Below are 24632 nucleotides of genomic sequence, written 5' to 3' on the forward strand. Positions count from 1 at the left end.
TATATATATATATATAGGGTAGGGATCCTAAGGGAAGTCCACCCTATATGAGAAACTTGAGAAGCATTCTGGACCACACATTTTTCTAAGCCTTTCGTAATATACACATATGTATATAGTCAATTTTAAACTATACATATGTGTATATTACGAAAGGCTTAGAAAAATGTGTGGTCCAGAATGCTTCTCAAGTTTCTCAACTAGCCTATCACTTCTCACATGATCCTTATCCTATATATATATTATTTTATATAGCCATGCACCAACTTTCTATTTTCTATTGCAATTATGTTCTATCATACACACATTACCAAATGTTTTAACCCTACATGTCTTAACCTCACCCACTTTTTGTTCTCTATTAATACACTAATCTTCTAATAAGCAAGTGAGAACCAGGAATTAATTAAATCACTTTGACTCCTCACTCGATCGCAACATTGAAAAAATGATCGATCAAGTCGGATCAAATCCAATAACCTCGCCCCCTTCCTCAAACCATCATGACTCTCCACCTTTATCTCTATCACCAGACCACCCAATATCCGCCGCCACAACCACTAAACCAAAAAAGGGACATGAGATCACATTTGCCATCTCCCCGTTCAATCGTTCACCTGACAGACTGATGACCAGCATACCCCCTAGTGGAGCCAGGACACCCAATAGTACTAATATCAAGTCAAGAAATTTGACACCAAAGTTTTTGACACCTTTGGCTAGTTTTTCTAGAATTGCATTTCATCTCACCAAGTTGGACCCAACAGATGCATGGCTGCCCATTACTGAATCAAGAAATGGAAATGCTTACTATGCAGCGTTTCATTCACTTTGTGCGGGGATTGGGATTCAAGCTCTTATCCTTCCTGTTGCTTTCACTATTCTTGGCTGGTAATTTACTCAATTTCTCATTTCTTTGTTACACTGCTTTCAAGAAATGGACTTTTTTCAATCATTTTATTAGAAAAAGGGTTATTGGATTTATCACCTCTAACTATTAGCTATTAGCCGCTGTCACCCCCAACTATCACTTTGACTCCCACCACCCCCAACTTAACACTTAGTTTGTTCTGTCACCATGTCGTTAACTGATCACTAACTTTTGAGCTTGTTACTATACTTTTCGGTGTGTCCAAAGATCCCTAAAACCTTCCTAAGATCCTTATGACACCCCCAAAAGTATAAAAATAGGATCAAAATTTAGTGATCAGTTAACAACGTGGTGACAGAACATACTAAGCATTAAGTTGGGGGTGACAGACGTCAAAGTGATAGTTGAGGGTGGCAGCAGCCAATAGCCAATAATTAAGGGTGATAAAAACCAATAACCTTCCGAAAAAAGGGTGCCAATTTATGAAATATTTTATAATTTTATATGGTTTTGAATATACTATTAATATATGTTTTGAAATTTTTAAAAAAGGACAAAACGGTTATTGACTTTTTTTGCTGGGAATAAGCATATCAGCATGACATGGAATGGAAGCTAAAACATAATATGTACTTGCACATGTTAAAAAATATTTTTTTCCCTTCAAAAGTATTAATTTTTGTTGCTTTTATTTGTTGCCTCACTCTTCAAGGAAACCACTATCTTGGTTTTAATTCAGACAAGCAAAACTGTTTGTATAATGTTCATGTTATTACAGGGCATGGGGAGTCATAGCGTTGACTTTAACATTCATATGGCAACTTTACACTTTGTATTTGCTCGTAAATCTTCATGAATCACCTGAAGACGGTGTCCGTTACAGTAGGTACATGCAACTGGCAAAGGCGGCCTTTGGTAAGCAACCTTACTTTATCTTTTTTTTTTTTTAAATTATAGAAAATAACATGGGGTTGTCATTTTTGGAAGCAATATTATTTTGAGAAAAGTGTGATAATCATAAAAATCACTTGAAAAGTGTGAGAATCATATGAATTAATTATAACAGTACTTAGGGTGAGGGGGCACCCTCGGTGACTCCCTTCGGGGGGAATGATGTTGCCGAGCGGTGATGGTGCCGCCAACCAAGAGGGGAGGGAAATCGGGGAGGGGTTGGGGGAGAAGTCATCGAAGAAGAAGGAGAGAGAAGGTGGGCCCATAGCTTGTAACAAACAATGAAAACTTTTTTTTTTTTGAATAAAAAAACAATTCCCCTAAGAGGGGTGCACCCTGTACGTTTTTGGACAAGAGGGAAGTTATAGAGGGGAAATGACATGACAACGTATGATTGGGTTACAAAAAGTTTCCCCTCACCTCATTAGAGGGGTGCCCCCTTCACCCTTATAACATGTTGGGTAGCCAATTCATAGAATTTTTAGGAAAATTACGTACACCATACAGAATTTGAACATCGAACCTTTTAGTTGTGAAGTACACTAATTAGCCATCATGATATCTCCCTAGCACAACCATTTTATGTATTACACTTAAAGCAAAAGATACAATTATACATCCCGATGGTCGCAATTCTCGATTAAAATATTGGTTTTGAAAGAAAAATAGAACTATAAAAATAAATCAATGTTATAAACCAAGAGAATCACATACACATGTTTAGATATCACTTTAATGAAAAGAGTGAAATTGGAAAAACATGTTTAGATTTCACTTTAATGAAAAGAATGAAATTGGAAAACCAATGGTTTATTTACCTTTTCTCCCTCTTTGTTTAATTTATCTGCTTTCTCTTTGTTTTTTGTTTAAAGTATTAAAATGGCACATGTGCATGTATTATATATGTATATGCGCATTTAGACAACAAATATTTTCAATACAATTGTTTTAAAAAAATAAAACACTAGACATATTAAAATTTATAAGCATTTAAGTTATAATATTTAATATAATATAATATAATATAATGTAAATTCCAAATAAACATTTTTGTAATTTTACACAAAAGCTTATATTCTTTTTAAAGCATATTTCATGTTAAAAGGTGCAAATCAATTTTAAACAAAGTTAAAGATCAAGGGTAATAGTATTGTACTTTAATAGAATAGAATATTAATATTTTGATAGGGGCAAGGTGTATCATATTATTTATTACATGGAGAGCAATTTTCCCTTGGAGTAACTAACTAGTCAAATTATGTCTTGCACAGGTGTAAGGTTAGGAAGGATCCTAGCAAAATTTCCAATCCTTTACTTGTCAATAGGTTCATGTGTTGCTTCTATCATCATTGGAGCATCAACATCAAAAATATTCTTCCAAATCGTGTGTGCGGTCGACAAATGCAATCCAGAGAAGCTGACCGTAGTAGAATGGTACTTGGTGTTCACATGTGGTGTGATAATCCTCTCGCAACTCCCCAATCTGAACTCGATAGCAGGTGTCTCGCTAGTTGGGGCCATCAGCGCCATCGGATACTGTTTTACAATTTGGGTGGTATCGGTTGCTAAAGACAGAATTCCAAATGTTTCATACAATCCTGCTAGGGTTGGAAGCAATGTCACTAGGTTTTTCGATGTCCTAAATGCCCTTGGTATCATTGCTTTTGCATTTAGAGGACACAATCTTGTATTGGAGATTCAGGTAAACAACTTTATTATTCTTCTTTAATATACTAAATAAATATGGTAGGTACGGTAGTCAATAAGGTAATTTAAATTATTACAACAAGAAATATTTCAAAACATTAATTTAATAGTTCATTAACCACGAGTAGTGGTGAGTGATTTGAAATGTCGTTTTACATATTATTATGTGTGGTTCACGTCATCAAGATAATTTTTACTAGAAAAAATAGCATATTTGTTGACCCTCCATTAATTACTGTAACAACCAATACCCACTTTCCATACATACTCTCTCTTTCTCTTTTACGCGTGACCAGAACCATGAGGCCAGGCAAAAACACCCATTCACGAGCCCACTACAGATGCTATAATATTTATTTTTTAATCTACATTGCACAAATATAAAAGCATATTAAAGATTACAATCTACTAATTTATACTGTGAATACAAAGTAATAGGATATATTTGAACTTTTTTGACCATTCTTATTTGGTGGGCTTAATTTAATAACATCGAACAGTCAGTTTTGCTACACGAGTTAATTTAATTTTTTTGGCATCCCTTTAATTATTTGCCAGGTGCGGTTTGTTTGCTTCCTTGGTGTTTTATAATTGTTTTCTGGGTCTCTTTTAGCATCTTGCTAAGAGAGATTGATTGTGGAATAAAGTTGCCAGTGTTTTGCTGTTAAAGAAAAAGTAAAATAAAATAATCTTTAATAATGTAAAATTAGTTAAAGAAGTATAAAACACGTAAGCGGTTCCAGTCCCCTTCGTCTCATTTTTTAGATCACCCGTACTCGTCTAATCATGGGGCGTTTTTTTGACCAAAACGCCAAACCACGCCCGAAGACGGCCCCATTGGGTGTTTTTTTGCGAATAAAGGGCTTGGAGCGTGCTTTATTCAATTATTCCATGCCGTGCCCCATTTTGATGGCCCAATCACATGTAACCCTCTTCTTCTTTGACCAATCAATTTTTTCATGGTTTTTTTTTATTTATTTAACTCTTTACACCCCTTTTAACATAATGTCCATATCCCCCACTACACTCATTTTAGAAAAACGCCCATTTACTGACTAGGACTACACATGGCAGACAACGCCCAAGTGTGGGGCATTATTCACCCCAACCACTACGTATGGTCTTATAATTGTTAAAAAGCACAAACATCAATCATACCGGTTTTTTCTACATATCTCTCCCAAAACACAGACATTTGTAATTCAGCTAACGAATCAAGGCACATGTTCGTCCCGTTCGCTTTCGATACTTTTGGCGCTCTCGCCCCTGACGCGGTGCGGTTCCTCAAGCGGGTTTAGCAGGCGGTAAGCAGTAACACCACGCATGTTAAGGGGCAGAATTTTGTGTTTAGCAGGGTAGGGTTTGCTATTCAGAAGGGGGTAGTGGCGCAACTTGTTACTCGTCTACCTGCCATTAGTCTGTAATCGTCTCTGTTTTTATAATATCAAGGCACCAAATTTTTAAAACAGGTTAGGTTAAGGTTCGTAGTAATTAACAAAATAAAAAATAACTAATATATTAGTTTTAATAAAATGGTGGGTTAAGGTGGAAAAATTTGTAGTTTAAAAAAAAAGAATTTTTGGTTATCATCAAAAGTTAGATCTTAAACATTTTTTTTCAATAGTTCTAAATTTTAGCTTGTGATAGTTCTTACATCAATACTTCTTTAACATGTTTTTTTCTTCACATGTTAGCATGTGTTTCTAGTCTTTTTAAATATTATTTTCTTAACAAATTTTATATACTTGAATTATTATTATTATTATTACTATTATTATTAATATTATTATTATTATTATTATTATTATTATTATTATTATTATTATTATTATTATTATTATTATTATTATTATTATTATTACTATTACTATTACTATTACTACATGCCATATAATATCTTAATTATTAAGAAATTGAACACCAATAACACAGGTTCGCAACTATCTAGCCCCCTTGTACTCGTCATCCCATCATCATCATCATCATACTCAGTAAATTCCACCAATAGCAAAGCTAAGGTAGGGTCTGAGGAGGGTAAGATGTAGACAGCCTTACCTCTACCCCGTAGGAATAGAGAAGTTGCTTCCAGTGAGACCCCCGGCTCGATGGTAGTTTTGTATCAAGCCTTGGACATAAGGCACATAACACTCGGCAATTAAGACAAAGGCCAATTAGTGCATGTACTCCCTTGTCTTTCGGCTATCAACGCCACCACATCATGATTGACCATCCCCCTCTTTTAACATTACTTTCACGAAATTAGTAAAATAACGTTAAAATTAGTGCACTTTCACTTTTGCTCCCCGATCGCCCACACATATATATATTATATGCGCATACCGCAAGCGGGACATTATTTTTAAAATTATATAATATATAAATATATTTGCCCCTAATGTGGGCAAACGGGTATGGCATCAAGTTCGGTTAACCGGAAGAATATCACCTAATATCATACTCGTCTCAAATCTGAATAACCAATCTCATAGTCGGTCCCATATCTGAATAACCGTCCCAAATTTTCAGGCTTTTCCACCAATTCTAATCTAGTTACACACGAGGTTTTAGTTTTTTGTTCGTCATCCCATGTTTTTCTTTTTGTTTCTTTACATGTGCATTTGTGTAAGAACATATGTTCGCCTAATAAAATACTTTATACCATTATTAAAAATACTACTTCAATATATTTTTTAATGTTGCATGGTAGTTAGCTAGGGTTTACAAGAACAACAATAATAATTAAACAACTATTATAGTAAAGAAACGCTAATAAAAAAAGGCTAGAGTAGTTAAATCAACAAACGTTAAACCGGTGAGTGTGGGCGTTGGAGTGTGGACGTTTTGATCCTTTAACGTTGGGTGCTCCACCCCGAGTTGGCATGAAGATTCTGCCTGGCGTGGGGAGGGGGGGGGGGGTTGGGTGATATGGTGGGCTGTGGTTGGCTGGTTCAATGTATGTTTTTTTAATTCTCTTTGTAGTCTTTTAAAAAATTCTACTCATGGCTGACCACACACAGCTAAGCGACGCCCCACCACACCCAATTTAGCAAGAAATCAACTCAGGAAAAATTATAAACCCTATCTTAATCTTTATATGCAAGAATTCTTTTCTGAAACGCTATGTATTGTAAGTAAAGAAGCCCCCAAATTGAAACCCAGTTTAGCAAGAAATAGGAAACAAAAACCCAAACAAAAACCCAGTTTAATTCTCTTATAAATTTAATACTGTGTATTTAACCACATATATCGTAATTATTAAATTCATATTTAATTATTTTGGAATGGCGACTTTCATGTGTTAGGCCACCGCACTTCCCAAATTGGGAAACCCCGTTGTCCCACTCCGGCCAGACTATGTTGTCTTAACCGGGCCCATGCTGGTTTCAGAGTTTGGCTTGGGTGTTCCCGGGAAACCATACCACCGGCTAACACTTGACAATCGTTGTGCCACAAAAGAGTTGCACTCTCAAGCGTAACACGCGGTGGAACAAAAACTCGGGTGGGCTCATGATTCGAACTGACAACCTCGCACAAGGCTTAGCTCAAATCCATCATTGCCTTAATCCATCAAAAATTGACACAAGTGAGGCCAACTTGGGCCTCTACCGAAGAACCAAGCCTCCTACCACTAAAACAAAACACTACCATAGTTTTGTCAAAAAAAAAAAAATAATAATAAAACTAAAACGATCGCATGATTGTAATTTTACACTGGGGCAAAATCGTAATTTAATAGGAAAAAAACAAAAACGATAGCAAAACAGTAAATTTGAACTGAGGCAAAATCATAATTTGGTAAGGAGAAAAAAATAAAACTTTTTTTTGAACGGCCAACAGAATCAATTCCGAGCACTCTCGGGGCACCCACTGGACAAACGGAGTACTCCGAGAGTAACCCGAGTCCACCACCAATTCCGAGGGAAAAAAATAAAACTAAAGGCAAAATTGTAAATTTAAGTAGGGCAATATCATATTTTGGCTAGCACTATTCCCCTCTATGTGGTTTTTTAACCAATAATTACTAAAAATAATTAAAACAGAAGGATTAAACATACACAATACTAAAATTAAAGCAGAAGAACTAAACATGGATATAAACACATATATTAGTGAAACTAAAGGTTTAAAAGTTAAATAAGAAACAACCAATGATATGATGTCAGACAGTTTTATGTTTGTAGGTTTGTAGTTAAGTTATAGGTAATAAATAAATTCACATACAATATTTATGTTTTCATAGGATATAATCCTTGCAAATAAATTGTAGGCAACGATGCCAACAAGTAAAGTTCATCCATCACAAGTACCAATGTGGAACGGTATCAAAGTTTCTTACGCACTTGTAGCAATGTGTTTGTTCCCACTTGCAATCGGAGGCTACTGGGCTTATGGTCACTTGGTAAGTTTTTGTTTATTTGATTGTTAATTATTAATAATTATACACGTTTTGGACCAACGGTTGCATGATAGCTTTGCTTGTGGATTTAGACTCGGTTTTTGCTTGCCATGACTAATGATTTTGTTTTTAAGATTATAGTTTATTGCTTTCCAAGTCTGTTTGATTCTTATATACTAAAAATAACCGGTGCCTTAACTTGGGTAGGGGTGAGCAAAAGGAAAAACATGACCCTACCCGACCATTACCTGACCCAACCCGAGAACCGATTAAACATAAAATACAGAACCGATTCACTACCCTAAATATAGGGTCGGTTCCGGTCCATAGGTCCAAGTCGGGTTTCACCATGAAAAGAACCGAGAACCGACCCGACCCGACCCGACCCGATTTTATATGAAAAATTGGAACCGATCTAAATACCTAGGTACTTGAGTTCGGGTCGGGTTGTGTATATTCTCGGTTATTTTTGGTCCGGACCTAAACTTGCTCACCCCTAAACTCGGGTAAACGGATTATTATATACTAAAATAAACCGGAGCCTTAACCCGGGGTAAACATAAGTCATATGATTAAAATATGACTTATAATTTAATTTGGGGTATCAATCATGTCACGTTGACGGTTTACGGGGTTAAAGTGTTCTACTGACTATGATTCACATTATAATTTTAGTCAATAACATTAACACACACACTTTAATCGTGAAACCAAACACGACCCATATAAGTGTTAATCAGATTGGATGGTATTAAAAAAGATGGGTTAAAAAGATTAATGGGTCATCATGTCTACTTAAATGGATTAAACACGTATTGATTATGGCCTGTTTATTAAATGAGCTAGAATAACAGTCCAAAACCATATTAGAATCTTGTCGTGTTTCGGGTTGTGCTAGAAAATTACCACCCCTACTTTTGTAGTTGTTGGCTAGGTTTCATGATCTACCGGGGTGACCTTATTGATTTCAAGTATGGGTCTAATAATCAAATTGACCTACTACACTCATGTGCATCTAACTTACATCTAGTAGAAAGCAATAAGTTATAAACTCATTTGCAATGTTTTAACAGATTCCGCCAAGTGGGATGTTGACTGCATTATTCGTTTTCCACTCACAAGACGTGGCAAAATCAGTCCTTGCCTTAGCAAGCTTACTTGTTATCCTCAACGCTCTAAGCACATTTCAAATCTATGGAATGCCAACATTCGACGAGATGGAGTCTGTATATGTCAGAAAGTTCAAAAAGCCTTGCGCGTGGTGGCAAAGGATGGTCTTAAGAACATTGTTCGGATTCACTTGTTTTTTTATAGCCGTAGCAGTCCCATTTATATCCAATCTAGCCGGCTTGGTCGGTGGCGTTGCTTTGCCTGTGACACTAGCATATCCTTGCTTTATGTGGCTAAGGATCAAGAAACCAAAGGTCTATAGCCCAAGTTGGTGGCTAAATTGGGGACTCGGAATTCTTGGAATGATATTAAGTGGGCTCCTGATTTCAGCTGGGACTTATGTAGTTATTCATGATGGTGTCAAGTTTAATTTCTTCAAGCCCGTGTGATGGGGCATCATAGTTTACAAGGCCCAAATTTTAATTTCTATTAAGCCAATTTGTATGTTATTTGTGTGTGGTTGTAATAGTGTAACACCAAATTTTTTGAACTTCTTTTATAATATTGTTTGTTTAGTTTTATAAAACGGTCCTAAAAGTTTCAAATTTAGTAACGTAGCGGAACACTTAAAGTAGCTTAGATATTGGTTCAAAATTTGTTGAAATTTATAAGTAAATATTTATAAAGTATGAGGTGTTTAAGTAGAATCAAAGTATAACTAAAAGTAGAGCGTCAACATTAAGTGTAGATATATTAGTCACATTTTACAATGTTAAAAAACGAGTACACATCAATTTAGAACCTTATAAACAATTCAAAGAAAAAAATCGACTTACAACAAAAAAATAAAGTTACCACAAAATCCGCAACTTTATTGTATTATTCTGTAAAAATCATCAACCAATAAAAGTACTTTTATTACTAATGGGATGGTGGTCTATTTGCATAGGTAAAACCTTTAAACACTTGGATTTGAAAGTAAGAGGTTTTGAGTTCAAATAGCATAGACAACAAAGCTTAAAAAAAATTACCGTTAAAAAAAGTATTTTTATGGCTCAAAACTTGCATTATATACTTTCGATTAACAAAGGTCAAACTTCCCTTTTTGTGTGATGTATTATCAAATTTAGGCGTGTTTGGGTTTGCTTAATTTAGACAATTTATAGCATTTTTTTTTTTTAAAGTAAACTTCATTAACAAACGTAGGCCTGTAAACGAACCGAACGTTCATGAACTGTTCATGAACTTGTTCGGCGGGAAGTTCGTTTATGTTCGTTTATTTAATAAACAAACGAACACGAACAAAAAAGTTTGTTCGTTTAATTAAATGAACGAACATGAACACACCTTGTGGTCGTTCATTTATGTTCGTGAACATTATTTTATGTTCGTTCATTTATGTTTGTGAATGTTCGTTTATTTACGTTCGTTTATGTTCGTTTAAATTTTAATAAATACATAAATAGTTAAATTTATATAAATATTAGATTTTCTATCTACTTATATATATATAACTCATCAGTATATCTATGAACCCTTATTTAGATGTGTTTTCGGATGAAATGTAATATATTAGACTTGTTTCTTCAGTCATGTTAATTTATGTTTATTCAAATATGTTCAGTTACTTTTTTTATGTTCGTTTGTGTTCGTTTGTGTTCTCGAACTGTTCGTTTAGGCTTTAAACGAACGAACATAAACGAACATGAACATGCCTGATTTCTTAATGAACGAACACGAACAAAAAAATGTGTTCGATTATATGTTCGTGTTCGTGTTCGTTCGGTTCGTTTACAGGCCTAAAAAAACGCAACCGACCCAAAACAGGCATGCCCAACCGAGGCTACAACGAGATTACATATTTACAAAAGAACACCAATCTTTCCACTCAATACATTTATGCTTCGATCTATGAGAAAACCATAAAAAACCTAAGGCTTTGACCTCGCTTAAGATGTTTCCGATCTTGACCAGCGAATCAGAGAACAAAACATTATACCTAGCACGCCAAAGGACCCAACACGCTATAATAATGATGCCTTGCACCGCCTCTTTCTTCCTTTCCGAACCTCTTAAAGCCGAATGGTAGTCTAGAAGGTCTCTGGTTGAAAACGCAAAAATATTAGGAATTTTACACCACGAACTAATTCCGTTCCACACCGTCGAAGCAATGAAACAAGAAGTAAAAACGTGCTTCGTGTTCTCATCCTCAGACCTGCATAACGGGCACAAAGAATCTTCTATGGTGATATTCCTTTTCCTTAACGCGTCTCTAGTCGGAATGTTGCATTTATCCGGCATCCTCAGACAATTTATAGTTATTCATTTTTAGAAAAGTTGAGAGTTAAATGCTATTTTTGTCTATGTGTTTAGGTCATTTTTTCACTTTAGTACAAAAGTTTCATTTTTCGTATGTGCGTCCAAAAGGGTTTCATCGTTGCCATTTTAGTCAATTGGGTTAACTTTATCCATTTTTTCTATTAACAATAAGGGCAATTCGGTTATTTTATATGTAATTCTGTTAACTAGAAAGGCAATTCAGCCATATAAAATGACCGAATTGCCCTTCTTGTTAATAGAAAAATGGATGAAGTTAAACCAGTGGACTAAAATGGAAACGGTGAAACCTTTTTGGATCCACAGACGAAAAATGAAACCTTTGGACTAAACAAAACCGCAGAGACTAAAATGACATTTAAGTCAAAAGTTAAATGATGTTTGGTATTGTAAGTGTATGTGATGGGAAAAGTTATTAGGAGTTTTGAAAGTCATTCGCTTATTAACTTTTTGAAAAATTATAAGGAGTTTTCTTAAACAATTCCAAACACCCCGTTAATGTTTTCATGATCGGATACCGGTCTCCTTACAGGCCCACTGGCAAGACCGGTTGAACCGAACAGATCGGATGACGATGTAAATTTTATAAAAAAAAATAATTATAGTAAAATTCGAAGAATTTAATTAATGTCCGGCCCGAACCCATAAAATTTTGGTTCAACCGGCCAGTTTGCAAGTCCAACTACCGTTTTTTGTTCCAACCTCCTGTTCACATTAGATCGGTTCTAACACCCTAACCTGAAATCGATTGGCCTTAGTTCCTGGTCCAATTAACTGGTCCTGGTTTTAAAACATTTATCAAATTTAGTTCAAATTCATACATTAATATACTTTCTAAACTTATCTCTAACAAAGTTATCAAGCACTTGAAAGTATGTACAATTAAACCATACATATTAACCCAAAAAATACACGCAATAGCGTAGAATCAACATTTGGAAACTATGTATCGCTAAATAAAAAAGAAAAAAAACATTTAGTGTCACATTGTGTGCCACTAATATCGACTTTTAGTGGCATTTACCTTTTACGCTAGTACTATATATTTTTAGACTTTTAATATGCCAATGAAAAATATGCTTCTTGGATTTCCCTTTCTTGCAATTTCTTCCCTAATATTATCCTCCCACCCTAAAAATTAGAGGGTTTGTATATTTATAAAAACTTAAATTTCCCTCTCATACAAAATTTTGAGAACTTCTTCTAAAAGCATTCATATCCTTTTTCCTAAATTATGAGAAGGAGGCTTTTAATTTATGAAAAGTCGTTGTAGGTGGCTGTGAGTAGAAGAGAAAGAAAATATTACTGTGCATCTTTAAATTTGAGAGCATATTGTTCACTATTTATAATTTTTTAATATATTTTGAAAGTGGTTGTGAGTAGAAGAGAAATAAAATGTAATGATAAAAGTATTATTTAACTGAAAAAAAGATAGAAAAGATAGTAATTTTTAGTGTATTAAAGGGTTAAAAAAAATGGGAGATTGGATGTGAATGCTTTGATGCCACCACCTCCTTCTCATCGGTAGTTTTCGTTCATCTGAATCCCCATATTAGTATCACCGGTCAGAATGTTATCTAAACTTGCACGAGTTTCTTAAAATCCACCAAATCCGACATTACTTACATTCCCCAGTTTCAACTTGGAATCAGTAGACTTCTTCCTTGTATTGATTCGCTTTTACTTTCCCCAAAAATGGCTTTAGCAGATTTTGCCTCACTTATGTCACAACCTAACCGATGGCGGGATCATCGGGGGGGGGGGGGGGGGGCGAGCCTAGGCGAATCAGATTGCTCAAGAGAATCCATACAAACTATTCATTAGCAATATTTAAAAGGTTCATTATCCCATACTAACGAACAATATTCCAACAAACAGTCATAACAGATAGCAAGTCTCTTAAACAAAACATGATCCGACAACCTAGATTTTATTGCGGGTTTCTAGACTTCCTATCCGTTTGCAGCATACCAATTCATCAACCTGTCACATACGTTAAAATAAAGTAAATACGATAATGTAAAGGTGAGTACACAAGTTTAGCATAGATATAGTATAAAAGCGTTTACGCATAACCAGCATGTAACACGTAACGGGCGAAGCATGTAAACTACCAACAATGATATATCCTAACCACATGACTGTGAGTAGAGTATGCGCGACACATGTTCACCGAAGGGATCACGTGAAGTAAAGTATGTGATCCTTAGCAACCCCTGAACAAACAGGTGCTGAGTCCAAACTATAGTACTATCGTTGCTAAAGGCGGTTGGGCAAGTAATCACTGTATAAGCATAGCAACAAGCATTCAACTAATCACGTATAGTGTAGATGCACTTATGTATGCAGCTTCCGTCTGTATCAAGTCTATATTTTGTCTTATATATGTCTATGTATAGTTTTGTATGTTTGTTTTATTATAACTGGGAGAATCGGAAACGAAACATAAGTTGTAAAAGTGATCCGGTCGGATGGCTTGGGTCATCCGGACGGATGACCCTCCGACCGGATGGCATAACCTCTCCCAGTTTACCTATAAATAGAGACTTGGGGGTCACTTTGTCAGAACTTTTAGAAGTCTCTCTATAGCGAAGCTCTGTCCAGATCTCTTCGGAACATTGTATTTTCAGAATCATTGAATGAGAATGGATGCGTTAATCGTTGATATCGTTGTTGATTCATCTTTGACATTGTATACGGATTCCGCACGTCTGCATTGATCGATCCGATCTGAGTTCTGCATTAGAGAACCGTTCCTCGCACTTACAAATGGTATCAGAGCACAAGGAGGTCGAATCGGAGAGGATTACAGCGATTTCACGAAGATCTCGACCGATTACAGCCGATTTCAGTAAATCTCACCGGAGATTTTGCCAGATTCTTCATCTTTTCTTCTATTTTCTATCTGTGTTCTACATTTCTTCACCTTAAATTGAGAAAAATCCAAAATTGACATAGAAATCACGGATAAATTGGACTAAAATTGATCTAATCTTGTTCGCAATCTGTTATAGATCATTTCTACAAATTTTCAAGGCAAATCTCAAGCTAAAACACGTCCAAATCGATAAAAACACATGAACTGTGAACCGAACGTTGCTGACGTCACTCATCCGATCGGATAGTCATCCGATCGGATTGTACTAGTTATTGTTCATACTTACCTGCTGACGTCATACTCATCCAATCAGATTGTCATTTGACCGGATCAGTATATTGGGTTTAAAAGTTCAAGTTCAAATTAACGAACGACCATCCGATCGGATTGCCAGCCGACCGGAGGGCCATTCGTCACTTGACACATTCACTACTATTTCATATTGGTCATCTGTCCGAACTACCATTCGGACGAACGACCATCCGATCAACTGTTTGTGTTTGTGTTTTGAAATTTGACTAAGTTTGACTTTTCAGGTACGTTAATCATGGGAGACGACTTCATGAATCCGTTTGCCTACAACACAGGAGACACATCTTCCAACACGAACCTTAAAACTGCTACAAAGGCGATATCAGATTCGCTGAGTGTCGACAACGCGTACGGCACTTACAACAAACCTCCAAAATTAATGGCGAAAGAGGATTACAATCGCTGGGCGAAGCGGTTTGATGGGTGGTTGAGGGTGTTCGCCTATGACAGCTGGAAATGTATGAAACTTGGTTATATTGCATCGAAGGAAGACTATGAGAACTTAGAAGATAATGAACATGAAGAATTTGTTGCCGAACAAAAAGCCATCGCATTGCTACATCAGTCTATCAGAGATTATATCATCTCATTGATCGACTACAATAACTTGAAAGATTTGTGGGGAAAGCTTGAAAAGAAATGTACGGGTGGTGAAGAGATTGTAAAAAATAAGAAATCTTTGTTAAAAAAGGAATTTGATTTGTTTACATGTATGAAAAATGAGAACGTGCGCCAAATGATCGAAAGATTTGTTGGTGCACTACATCTGTTGATTTCGTCTTGGATCATGTTATGTATTGTATTGATTAGATTAGGGCGCGTTTTACTAGAAAATAGGATAGCATATAGGTTTAACCTGGTAGGTCTGCTTATGTGTACATGTCCGTATGTGGGAACCTACCTGGTCCGCTTATGTGTACATGTCCTTATGTGGGAACCTACCTGGTCCGCTTATGTGTACCTGTCCGTATATGGGAACCTACCTGGTCCGCTTATGTGTACATGTCCATATGTGGGAACCTACCAACACTATAAATACCACATGAGCGAACTCATTTGTAACTTTCTAGAATTCCATGCCGAAGTGCTGCCGGTGTGAAGAACGAGCTGTAAACATTGTCAAATCAATAAAATCAGTAGATTAAGTGAATTGCAAGCTGTCTCTACCTTCGTTTCTTGTTATTCCGCACCTGAAACGTAGTTGAACGCCTCTGAACGACTCATTCGGGTCAGATCACGATCCTACAAGTGGTATCAGAGCTTCAGGAGGAGAAGTTCTATAGAGATTTGCTGGATTTCATCTAAAATTCTCACTTCTACACCTTCTTTCTTCATCAGAACGAGATTTAACGGTCGGAATCCGCTCAAAATTTCACAGATTGTTGATAATTGATCATAAATAAACCCTTGAAAATTTGACACTGAAATTTGGACTAAAAATGGGTCAAATTAGTCCGAATAGGTTCCGCTTATTCGGACATTTGGTAGATCCGCTTATTTGACATGTTCAAGTCCGCTTATTCGGACATATTTTGATCAAGTCCGCTCCAAACTGCATCAGGTCCGCTCCAAATTGCATAAAGGTGATACAGGTGTGAAACATGGATACCGAGTTCTACAACGCATTTGCAACACCGTCTACTCCAGCTGCGATTGCTCAGGCCATGAATTTAGAAAACGAGACGGGAACCACCCAAAAGCCCCCGAAATTGATGAGTATCGAAGAATATTACGGGTGGAAAGATCGATTCGAGAATTGGGTTCAGGCAAACCATCTTAGGTCATGGGAATGCATATTGAAGAAATACGTGTTGCCTAGAACAGATTTGCAGGTTCTCAAAGAGTTATCTGAGTTCACGGATCAGGAACGGGTTATGTACAAAGCGGAGAAAATGATGATCAGTCTGCTGCAACAAGCAATCAAAGAGGATATATTCATTTTTCTACAGCACGACAAAACTGCAAAGTCAATCTGGGATGCACTTAAAGTCAAATTTGAGGGTAGCGAGAATATGATTAAAAGCAAGAAAGCGCTGCTTAAGAAAGAGTTTGATCTGTTCAGGAGTCTACTGGGTGAAGAAACAAAGAAGTTGATTGAGAGATACTGTCACCTTGTACGATCAATGTCGATGTTGAGTATTACAAAAGATCGTGAAGAGTGGATGGACAAGCTAGCCGATGCACTACCACAAAAAGAGTGGGGAACATATCTGATGATTCTGAAAAACACGGGTGTTTATGATGGGTTAACGATTTCTCAGTTTATCGAAAAGATCGAGAGTCAGGATCTGGAACAGCAGAAGATCGCCAGGATGAACAGTCCGAGTGGTCAACAGGATGTGAAGATGTACTACAAGGGTAGCATTCCAGTTCCAGAATCTGAGAGAAGTCCGAAAATCCAAACTGCATTTAGTGCTGAGGATTCATCAGAAAAGGCTGATCAGGGATCTAACAAAAGTAGTAGTGGGTTCTCATCATTTCCGAGTGTCAATCCTAAAGAGTCAAACACAAGCTTTCAGTCTCAAAGCACAAAAACGAGAAATGGATATGTGATTCAGTGTAACATCGCGCTAAATCTTCCAGAAGGCCAAAGTTTTCCAGAAGACACTGCTAAAGACCACATGGCTCTACTTGGTTCTGTATTGTTATCTTATGAGGGTCTAGTAGCTGGTCGGATCGGAAATCCCATGCTCACCAAAGAGGATTACGACCAAATAGACGCCGAAGAGATGGAATTAATGGATATCAAATGGTGTCTTGCAAGTGTTCTTCAACGTGCTGAAAAGTTCAAAACAATCACAGGTAGAAATGACTTTCTTGATGCTCATGTATCTACTTTAGGTTTTGATAAATCTAAAGTTACTTGTTTTCGATGCAGGGAGAAAGGCCATTTCAAACGGGAATGCAAGAATAGAGAAGCTAGCGGTGCTCAGAATCCATTTGGTAAAGATGATTACTACCGGAAAGCCATTTATCAGCAGGTTGGTCAATCACAAGATTCACAGACGGCTCATGGTAGAAAGATTGAAGATTCTAAGAGAGCGTGTTTGGTAAACTTCAACTGGATCAACTACATATCTCCTGATATCAAAGCGTGTATAGTTGATCAAGATGATGAAAGACTGCCTGAAGGATTCAGCTGGGATATGTTCGTTGATGAAAAAGGAGAGTATAAAGCCTTCATTGCCAAGATTGTCAGAGAGTCAGACATGTTTGCTACCTGTATGAAGTCTATTGGAGTGAATGTGAAGAGTGAGGATGAAAAGTCTGTTACTTCTGATGAAAGCTCAGAAAGTTCTGATGAAAAGTCACAGATTTCAGATGAGAGTGAACAAAATGTTGTTAATTCAGAAAAAGAAGTTGTATTTGATCAAACACCGTCAGATTCTTGTTTATCAGATGCTGATTCAGAAAAATCTGTACAGTTTGATCAGTCTCCAGTTGATAGTAGCAGTGATGATGAGGAAGAAAAACATATCAATATTGCAAAATCTCATCTTTCTCCTGAAAGTTTTCATTTCTATTTTGCAGATCGCTTGGAGAAACTGAAGGAGAAAAGAGCTGCTAAAGAACAACAAAAGAAATCTGAAGATGATGTTCAAAATGTTGAAAGTGTTGCTGAGAAGATTACTGAAGTTGAGAAAGTAATTGAAGCTGAGAAGGTGAAAGAAGAAGAAAAGGAGATTGAAGTTGTGAAAACAATCGAGGTTGAGAAGATTGTTGAAGCTGTCAAGCCTTGCACAAAGTGTTTGGAAGCTTGCAAGGAATGTGCAGCAAAAGACGACATTATTGCTGAGTATGAGAAGAAGAAGGAGCAGTTACTGTTCAATCTCAACTATGTAAAAGAATCATATGATGCTTGAACAAAACAGTAACTGGTCTCCAAAAGACAAACTCAGAGAGAGAACAAGCACTAACAATGATGAATGCAGTCATGATGACAAAGCAGAAAGCTATCAACTTTTACATCGAAGAAAGTGCTAAGTGGAAGCAAGAGTTGGAGACAGAAAAGATCGAGAATGAGAGAATTAGACGTTTGTTACAAAGTTATTCTAGTTCTGATTATCTCATTGATCGTATTTACCCAACTATTGCAGGAATGGAAGCTTTTCAAGACGAGAAGCCAAAGAAGAAGAAAGATTGTGGTAAGAAACCGACTGTTATCTATAACAAGTGTCCACCTCCAATTTGGGAAGGGTATTCTCCTAGAAAACCAAACGAGGAGCAACTTGAGAAAGCAGTCAATATAAAGCTAAAAACCGACACAACTGACGTTTTACCAGATAACATTGATGTCACGTTTACCTCGTCCGATACCGATCATGAGTCTGAGTTAATTAAAAAGGTGGTCGATCAGGTGTTGGATACTGATGAGGAGTCCGAGTCAAAATCTGAGTCTGGAGGGTCAAATTCGTCTGTCAACAGTCAAAATTCATCGGTTAAACGGTTTTATAGTAAAGAATTTCTATTATCGAAAGCAAATTTGGATGATGAAACATTTGAAGTTGTATACACTTTAAATGATTCGGACAAATTATACTATGAAAACGAATTTCCAATAAGAAGTGTTCGCTTTGACATGATCAAAAAGGTTTTCAAAATGACAGAAATCAATATTTCTGAAATAAAAGATTTAAAGCTTATTGAAAAACCTAAAAAGTACACTTCAAGAGTTCAACAACGTTTAAACAAGAAAAAGGGTTACAATTCTGGTTCTGGTTTTCAAAAGAAACCTAACCAAAATCGTAGCTACAAAAAGAAAGGATTAGGCTTTGTTCCACTAGAAAACTATAAAAATGATAAAAATTCTAAAACAAAAACAGAATTTGTGTCAGGTGGAAGCTCAGAAGATGAACAGAAGAAACCATTCTGGAGACAGTCAAATCAAGAGTTTCTTGCTGAAAGAAAGAAGAATGGAACTGAAGTGTTTTATCAAAGAGTGACTCGAACCTGTTACAAGTGCAATAAAGCTGGTCACATTGCATGGAACTGTTCGACAAATGCAAAAACAAAAACAGGGAGTTTCTCAAAAATTAAAAGACAAAGTTGTTGATGTTGAACCACCAACCAATAGACTTAAAATTTTTGAAAATTCAAAATATGAGGTTGGTGAGTGTTCGAAGAAGAATTTTTACAAAAAGAAAGAAAAAGACAACCAAGCGTGGGTTGTTAAAAAGAATGATGAAAATGTCGGCGATGAATCTGGTTCCACAAAGCCAGAAAAGCCACAGGTTGAGGAGAAAATTTCAGTGAATGATGATGATTTTCCATCACTGAAATTTGAAGAAGTTAAACAGAAAATTGGAAAAGTTGATATTTCAAAACAGTTTTACACTGAGAAAAAAGAATTTGATGTCGAGAAAACATTTAATGGAAGTGTAAAGAAAATTTTTAGGAAAATGTTGAATCGGAAAGCAAAGGGGGTTAAGGATTTTTATGCGACTAAAAAGGCAACATACAACCCCACTGCGCAAGAGTTGAAAGCCATCAAGTCTGAAAAGACTTGGATGGAAGTTTGTTTCCCATAGAAGTCTTAGGACTTTGCCGGAGATCCCAGGTTTATATCGTGGATCAGGAATCGGCATCATTCTAGTGTTTGAAAAGTTTGTTTGAAAGATTTTGAATAGTGTTCGAATTTTACAGGTTGAAGTGTCACACCCCAACCGATGGTTGAATCATCGGGGCGCGGCACTGAGCGAAACAGATTGTCCAGAAGTTTCCACAACAACTATTCTATAAATTCAGTTTAAATGATACGTCCCATACCGTATCCCAAATAAATAAACAAGTTATCATAGAAAGAAACTAGGCAAATAATTCCGTTCCGACAACTCAGATTCAATTATTACAAACCAAATGAAGAAAAGTATTGCTTGAAGTCATTAAGACGTATCTGGACAAGATCTACAGATAGCTAATTCCATAGACCCCTGATCAAACAACTCCAACGGCTCCATGGCAATTGTTTATCTGCTTCTAGAGACCCCTAGGTAGACCACTACCTACAACTATTTATTGGCCTCTAGAGCTTTATTCTAGCCTCGCTCCCCTAGCAAGAATGCATCCTAAACACCTGTCACATACGTTAAAATAAAGTCAATACATATAATGTAAAGGTGAGTACACAAGTTTGATAATAGCATATAGAGTTCGAATAGTTTACGCATAACCAGGCACGTACACAGAGGAAAACGAAGCATGTTAATTATCGACATGGGACCATCGGTACCAACGACTGCGGGTTGACTGTCCGAGACAGTTCGCAATACATGAATACCACCGTAATCCATGCAAGTGTTTGTCCTTAACAACCCCCGTGTGAACGGGTGCTGAGTCCAAACTATAGTACTATGTTGCTAAGGCAGGTAGATAGCACTCCACGTGTAAACATAATAAACAGCATTCATTTAGTTAAGTAGCACATGCAATCGGTTAGCGTTCAAATAGTTTGTGTTTGATTGTGATTTGATAGGTAACGTATGTAACACCCAAAAGTGCTAAAAGCAAAAAGGGATCGAGTATACTCACAGTGATTGATTATGGATTGAAGGGAGCGCTGAGAGTGAAATTAGCCTGAATAGTTCGATAGCATAACGATAAGTAACGCGGAAATGTAAACAAGTGTAGGTGGATCGAATAGGCTGGTCGATCGAACGGCAGGTTCGATCGAATGGACTGTTCGATCGGCTGGCATGTCCGTGAACAGTCCTGTTCGATCGACCGGTAGGCTCGATCGGCTGGGCCATTCGAGTGGATTGTTTCTTCCTCTGGTGTGTTTGTGTTCGAGGATTTGAACTTTCGAAGTTTTCGTTGTAGTATATGAGAACACCGAACTGTTCTTACCTTTCAAGTCGATCGATCGAACGGTTCGTTCGATCGGCCAACTCACTCGATCGGCTAGGAACTTCAGGAATAGTCCTCGACTGAATGTCACTCGATCGGACAGCATGTTCGATCGGGTGGCATTCCAAAATACGAACGAGTTGTAAAATCGATCAAGTGTTGAAGAGTAGTATTTCATGATCCGAAGAGTAATGTTCACCAAACGCAGTTCGATCGAACATCCCTTCCTCAATACTATGCTTCATGAAATTTTAAAAGTGTGGGACCATGTGCTAGCCGATCGGCTGGTATGTCCGATCGGCTGGGCTGTTCGAACAGCCTAGCCGTTCGGCAAGCAAGTCTGACCTGGTCGGCCTTTCGTCTAACACTTGGCTGTTTGGTTACTTGTCATTATATCGAGGTAGTTTGATAACGAGTTGAACTATTGTGACAACCCGAATTTCCAAGATTCCATCTTCGAACTATTGTGACAACCCGAATTTCCAAGATTCCATCGTTGGAACTCCCGTCGTGGTCCAGAGTACACCTGGGAATGAGAAGATCAAATGAAACTCAAGTATCCCCAGTTATTCGAAAACCGTGCAATCACTACTGAGGCTGAAGCTACTACTACAGAATTTCGGGACGAAATTCCAAATCAACGGGGGGATGATGTGACACCCCAGGAAAACCAGTAAACGATACAACTTACCTAGCTTCCTCAGTGAATGCATGCCAAATTTCGGGACGAAATTTCTTTCAAGTTGGGGATAATGTGACAACCCGAATTTCCAAGATTCCATCTTCGCACTATTTCACGTTAATTGTTTAGATTGTTTGTTGGCACGACTTGTTTGTTTCGATTTCACAACTGTACGCGTTGTAACATGCTAAACCGCGTTTGATTCATATGATATATATATGGAGTGCATGTAGTGTGTTCTTGATCTATATATTGTTGTGCAATATGAGTAACTATGTTATTAATAATGTGTTGTATTTATATTGTGGTTGGGGAATTAAAGATAAATATGGAACTCAAGAAATCAACCCCTCTAGTCGAAAAACCCCTGTGAAATCACCCTTCACGAAAACCACTTGGTGTTTTAGTCCACCTTGTGGGCTACGAAATCAGGAATGGGCTTCGGCCCAGTAGCGAACGACTATAAGGTTAAGTAATAACCTTTACGTTAAGAGATTAACCTTAAGCAAACCCTAACCACCCATCCTGTTCTCTCTCTCTACTCTTGGAACCCGACGGCAAGCCTTGGATCTCGAAGCTTTTTACGTATTCAATTGTGCATCTCGTTTGGGTTAGTAACTTGCTAAGAACTACTTGATTTAATTAACCATGAACTATCTGTTTATTATCTGTGTATCATCATGAATGAATTGTTATGCGACTTGGTTGCGATTTGAATAGGTGGAGTATGATAGGACCGAATGATAGACATAATGATTGAGAATATTTAGGTTCCTCTGAAGTTGCAAATGATTTAATAAGTGCACATGAGTTCACATATTTCACATATTCTACGGTTTGCATGTGATTCAACCTAACATTAGTCAAGCCCACCCAAATAATTGGTCCAATAACCTCTTTAAAGTTGTCGGCCATGATTTGTTTATAATAATTAGATTTTGTGCATTGCATGTTGTTGTTGATGATGATGAAACCGATGACATCAGATCATTCGACCATTGACTGTTAGTATGAGTGATATAGGGGTCCAATGAGAAACCTTGTTTATGCTTGTTAGGTCCAATCACAATTAAAGGGGTCATGTGTATTAAATGATTTAGGGTCTTATTTAGATGTTTGTTAATCTTGATTTTTATTATGTGCAGTTGGTTCGATGTATGTGAAACTGTTGGCATGTAGTTGCACAATGATTTGAGATTCTTTTTAAGATACATACTCACTAGGTTGCCTTGTTGAATAATTACAATATGATACTTAATCTAAAAAGGGATGATGATTGGTATGATTAATAGGTTACACGAAATCGTTAGATAGTGGGCCGCACAATATTTAAGATGATGAACACAAGCACATATGGCTCACATGATAATATTAAACCAGCCCACTTGGGCCAAGCATGTGAGCTGGACCGCACGCGTTGTATCGGACCAGTTATAAAGTTGAATCACACACTTGTCTTGGGCTCGCACAAAAGAAGTATGGGCCGGGGGTAAAAGCGGGCCTCATACCAATGGGCTTACACCCGTTTGGGTTGGGGATTGGACGCACAGATCACGGCAGTCCACAAACCGTGATGAGCTGGTAACGATGGGCTGCAGGTTACCTGAGCCCATTCAGGTTGGGGTACAATTGGGTTAGAACGTAAGCACTTTGATTTGTAGTGATGATAATGGTGATGCGTTAATAGCAGGCATATGTGTAAACAAAACGGTGTGAGATTTAAATATCCACTATGTAATGATATGATGTGTGGATGAACTTGTTGACTTGAGTAATGTATGACATAGCAAACTGCTACATCGTGTAAGATAATGTGTATGATTCATGAACGCAACTTGAGTAATTTGTGACAACGTACGTGATGCAGTGTGAATATGAACTGATGATTGTTGGTAAACAATGATAGGACGTATTTGATCAACTGTTAAACAAGTAAATAATCTTTCCGAGCAAAACCAAGGTGAGTTCACACTCTTACTAAGGCATGGGATTCCCAAGGGCTTGGGAATGGGATTGAAGGAATGAGATTGACTAGATTCGTACATACACTATTACTAGACTACCATACCATCGTCCTCAGTTGTGCAGGACACATACGTAAAACCTACGTATACTTGTATTGCTCACTGTCCTCAGGTTGCGAAGGACACTCACGTAAAACCTACGTGAACTTATACTTACTACTGCCTCGGTTGTTTCGGGCACTTACGTAAAACCTACGTAAACCCCCGCGTACCCCTATCCTCGGTTGTGAAGGATACTTACGTAAAACCTACGTAAACCCCAGCGTACCCCTATCCTCGGTTGTGAAGGATACTTACGTAAAACCTACGTAAACTTGTATGTATTACTGTTCTCGGGATATGTAGAACACTTATGGTTACGAATAGTCTAGTGGATATACAACATGGGAAGCCCCCACCAATAGAACGTACTATCGGCCCAGTAGAGCCACATGTTACACACGAACTTACTATTACGCATTTACTTACTGTGAACTCGCTCAACTAGTTGTTGATCCACTGTTACATGCCTTGCAGGTCGT

General features: G+C 37.2%; 1 protein-coding gene across 1 annotated transcript; it reads left to right on the top strand.

The window, feature by feature from the left end:
* The first annotated feature begins 374 nt into the window (after positions 1 to 374).
* Positions 375 to 9621, top strand: LOC110885549 (lysine histidine transporter-like 8). The gene is made up of 5 exons (XM_022133245.2): positions 375 to 891; positions 1650 to 1786; positions 3094 to 3524; positions 7797 to 7928; positions 8999 to 9621. The coding sequence occupies exons 1-5, from the start codon at positions 449 to 451 to the stop codon at positions 9482 to 9484; spliced, it is 1629 nt and encodes a 542-aa protein (XP_021988937.1). The 5' UTR covers positions 375 to 448; the 3' UTR covers positions 9485 to 9621.
* Positions 9622 to 24632: the final 15011 nt, after the last annotated feature.

Source organism: Helianthus annuus, chromosome 10, assembly GCF_002127325.2.
Source record: "Helianthus annuus cultivar XRQ/B chromosome 10, HanXRQr2.0-SUNRISE, whole genome shotgun sequence".
Classification (NCBI taxonomy): Eukaryota; Viridiplantae; Streptophyta; class Magnoliopsida; order Asterales; family Asteraceae; genus Helianthus; species Helianthus annuus.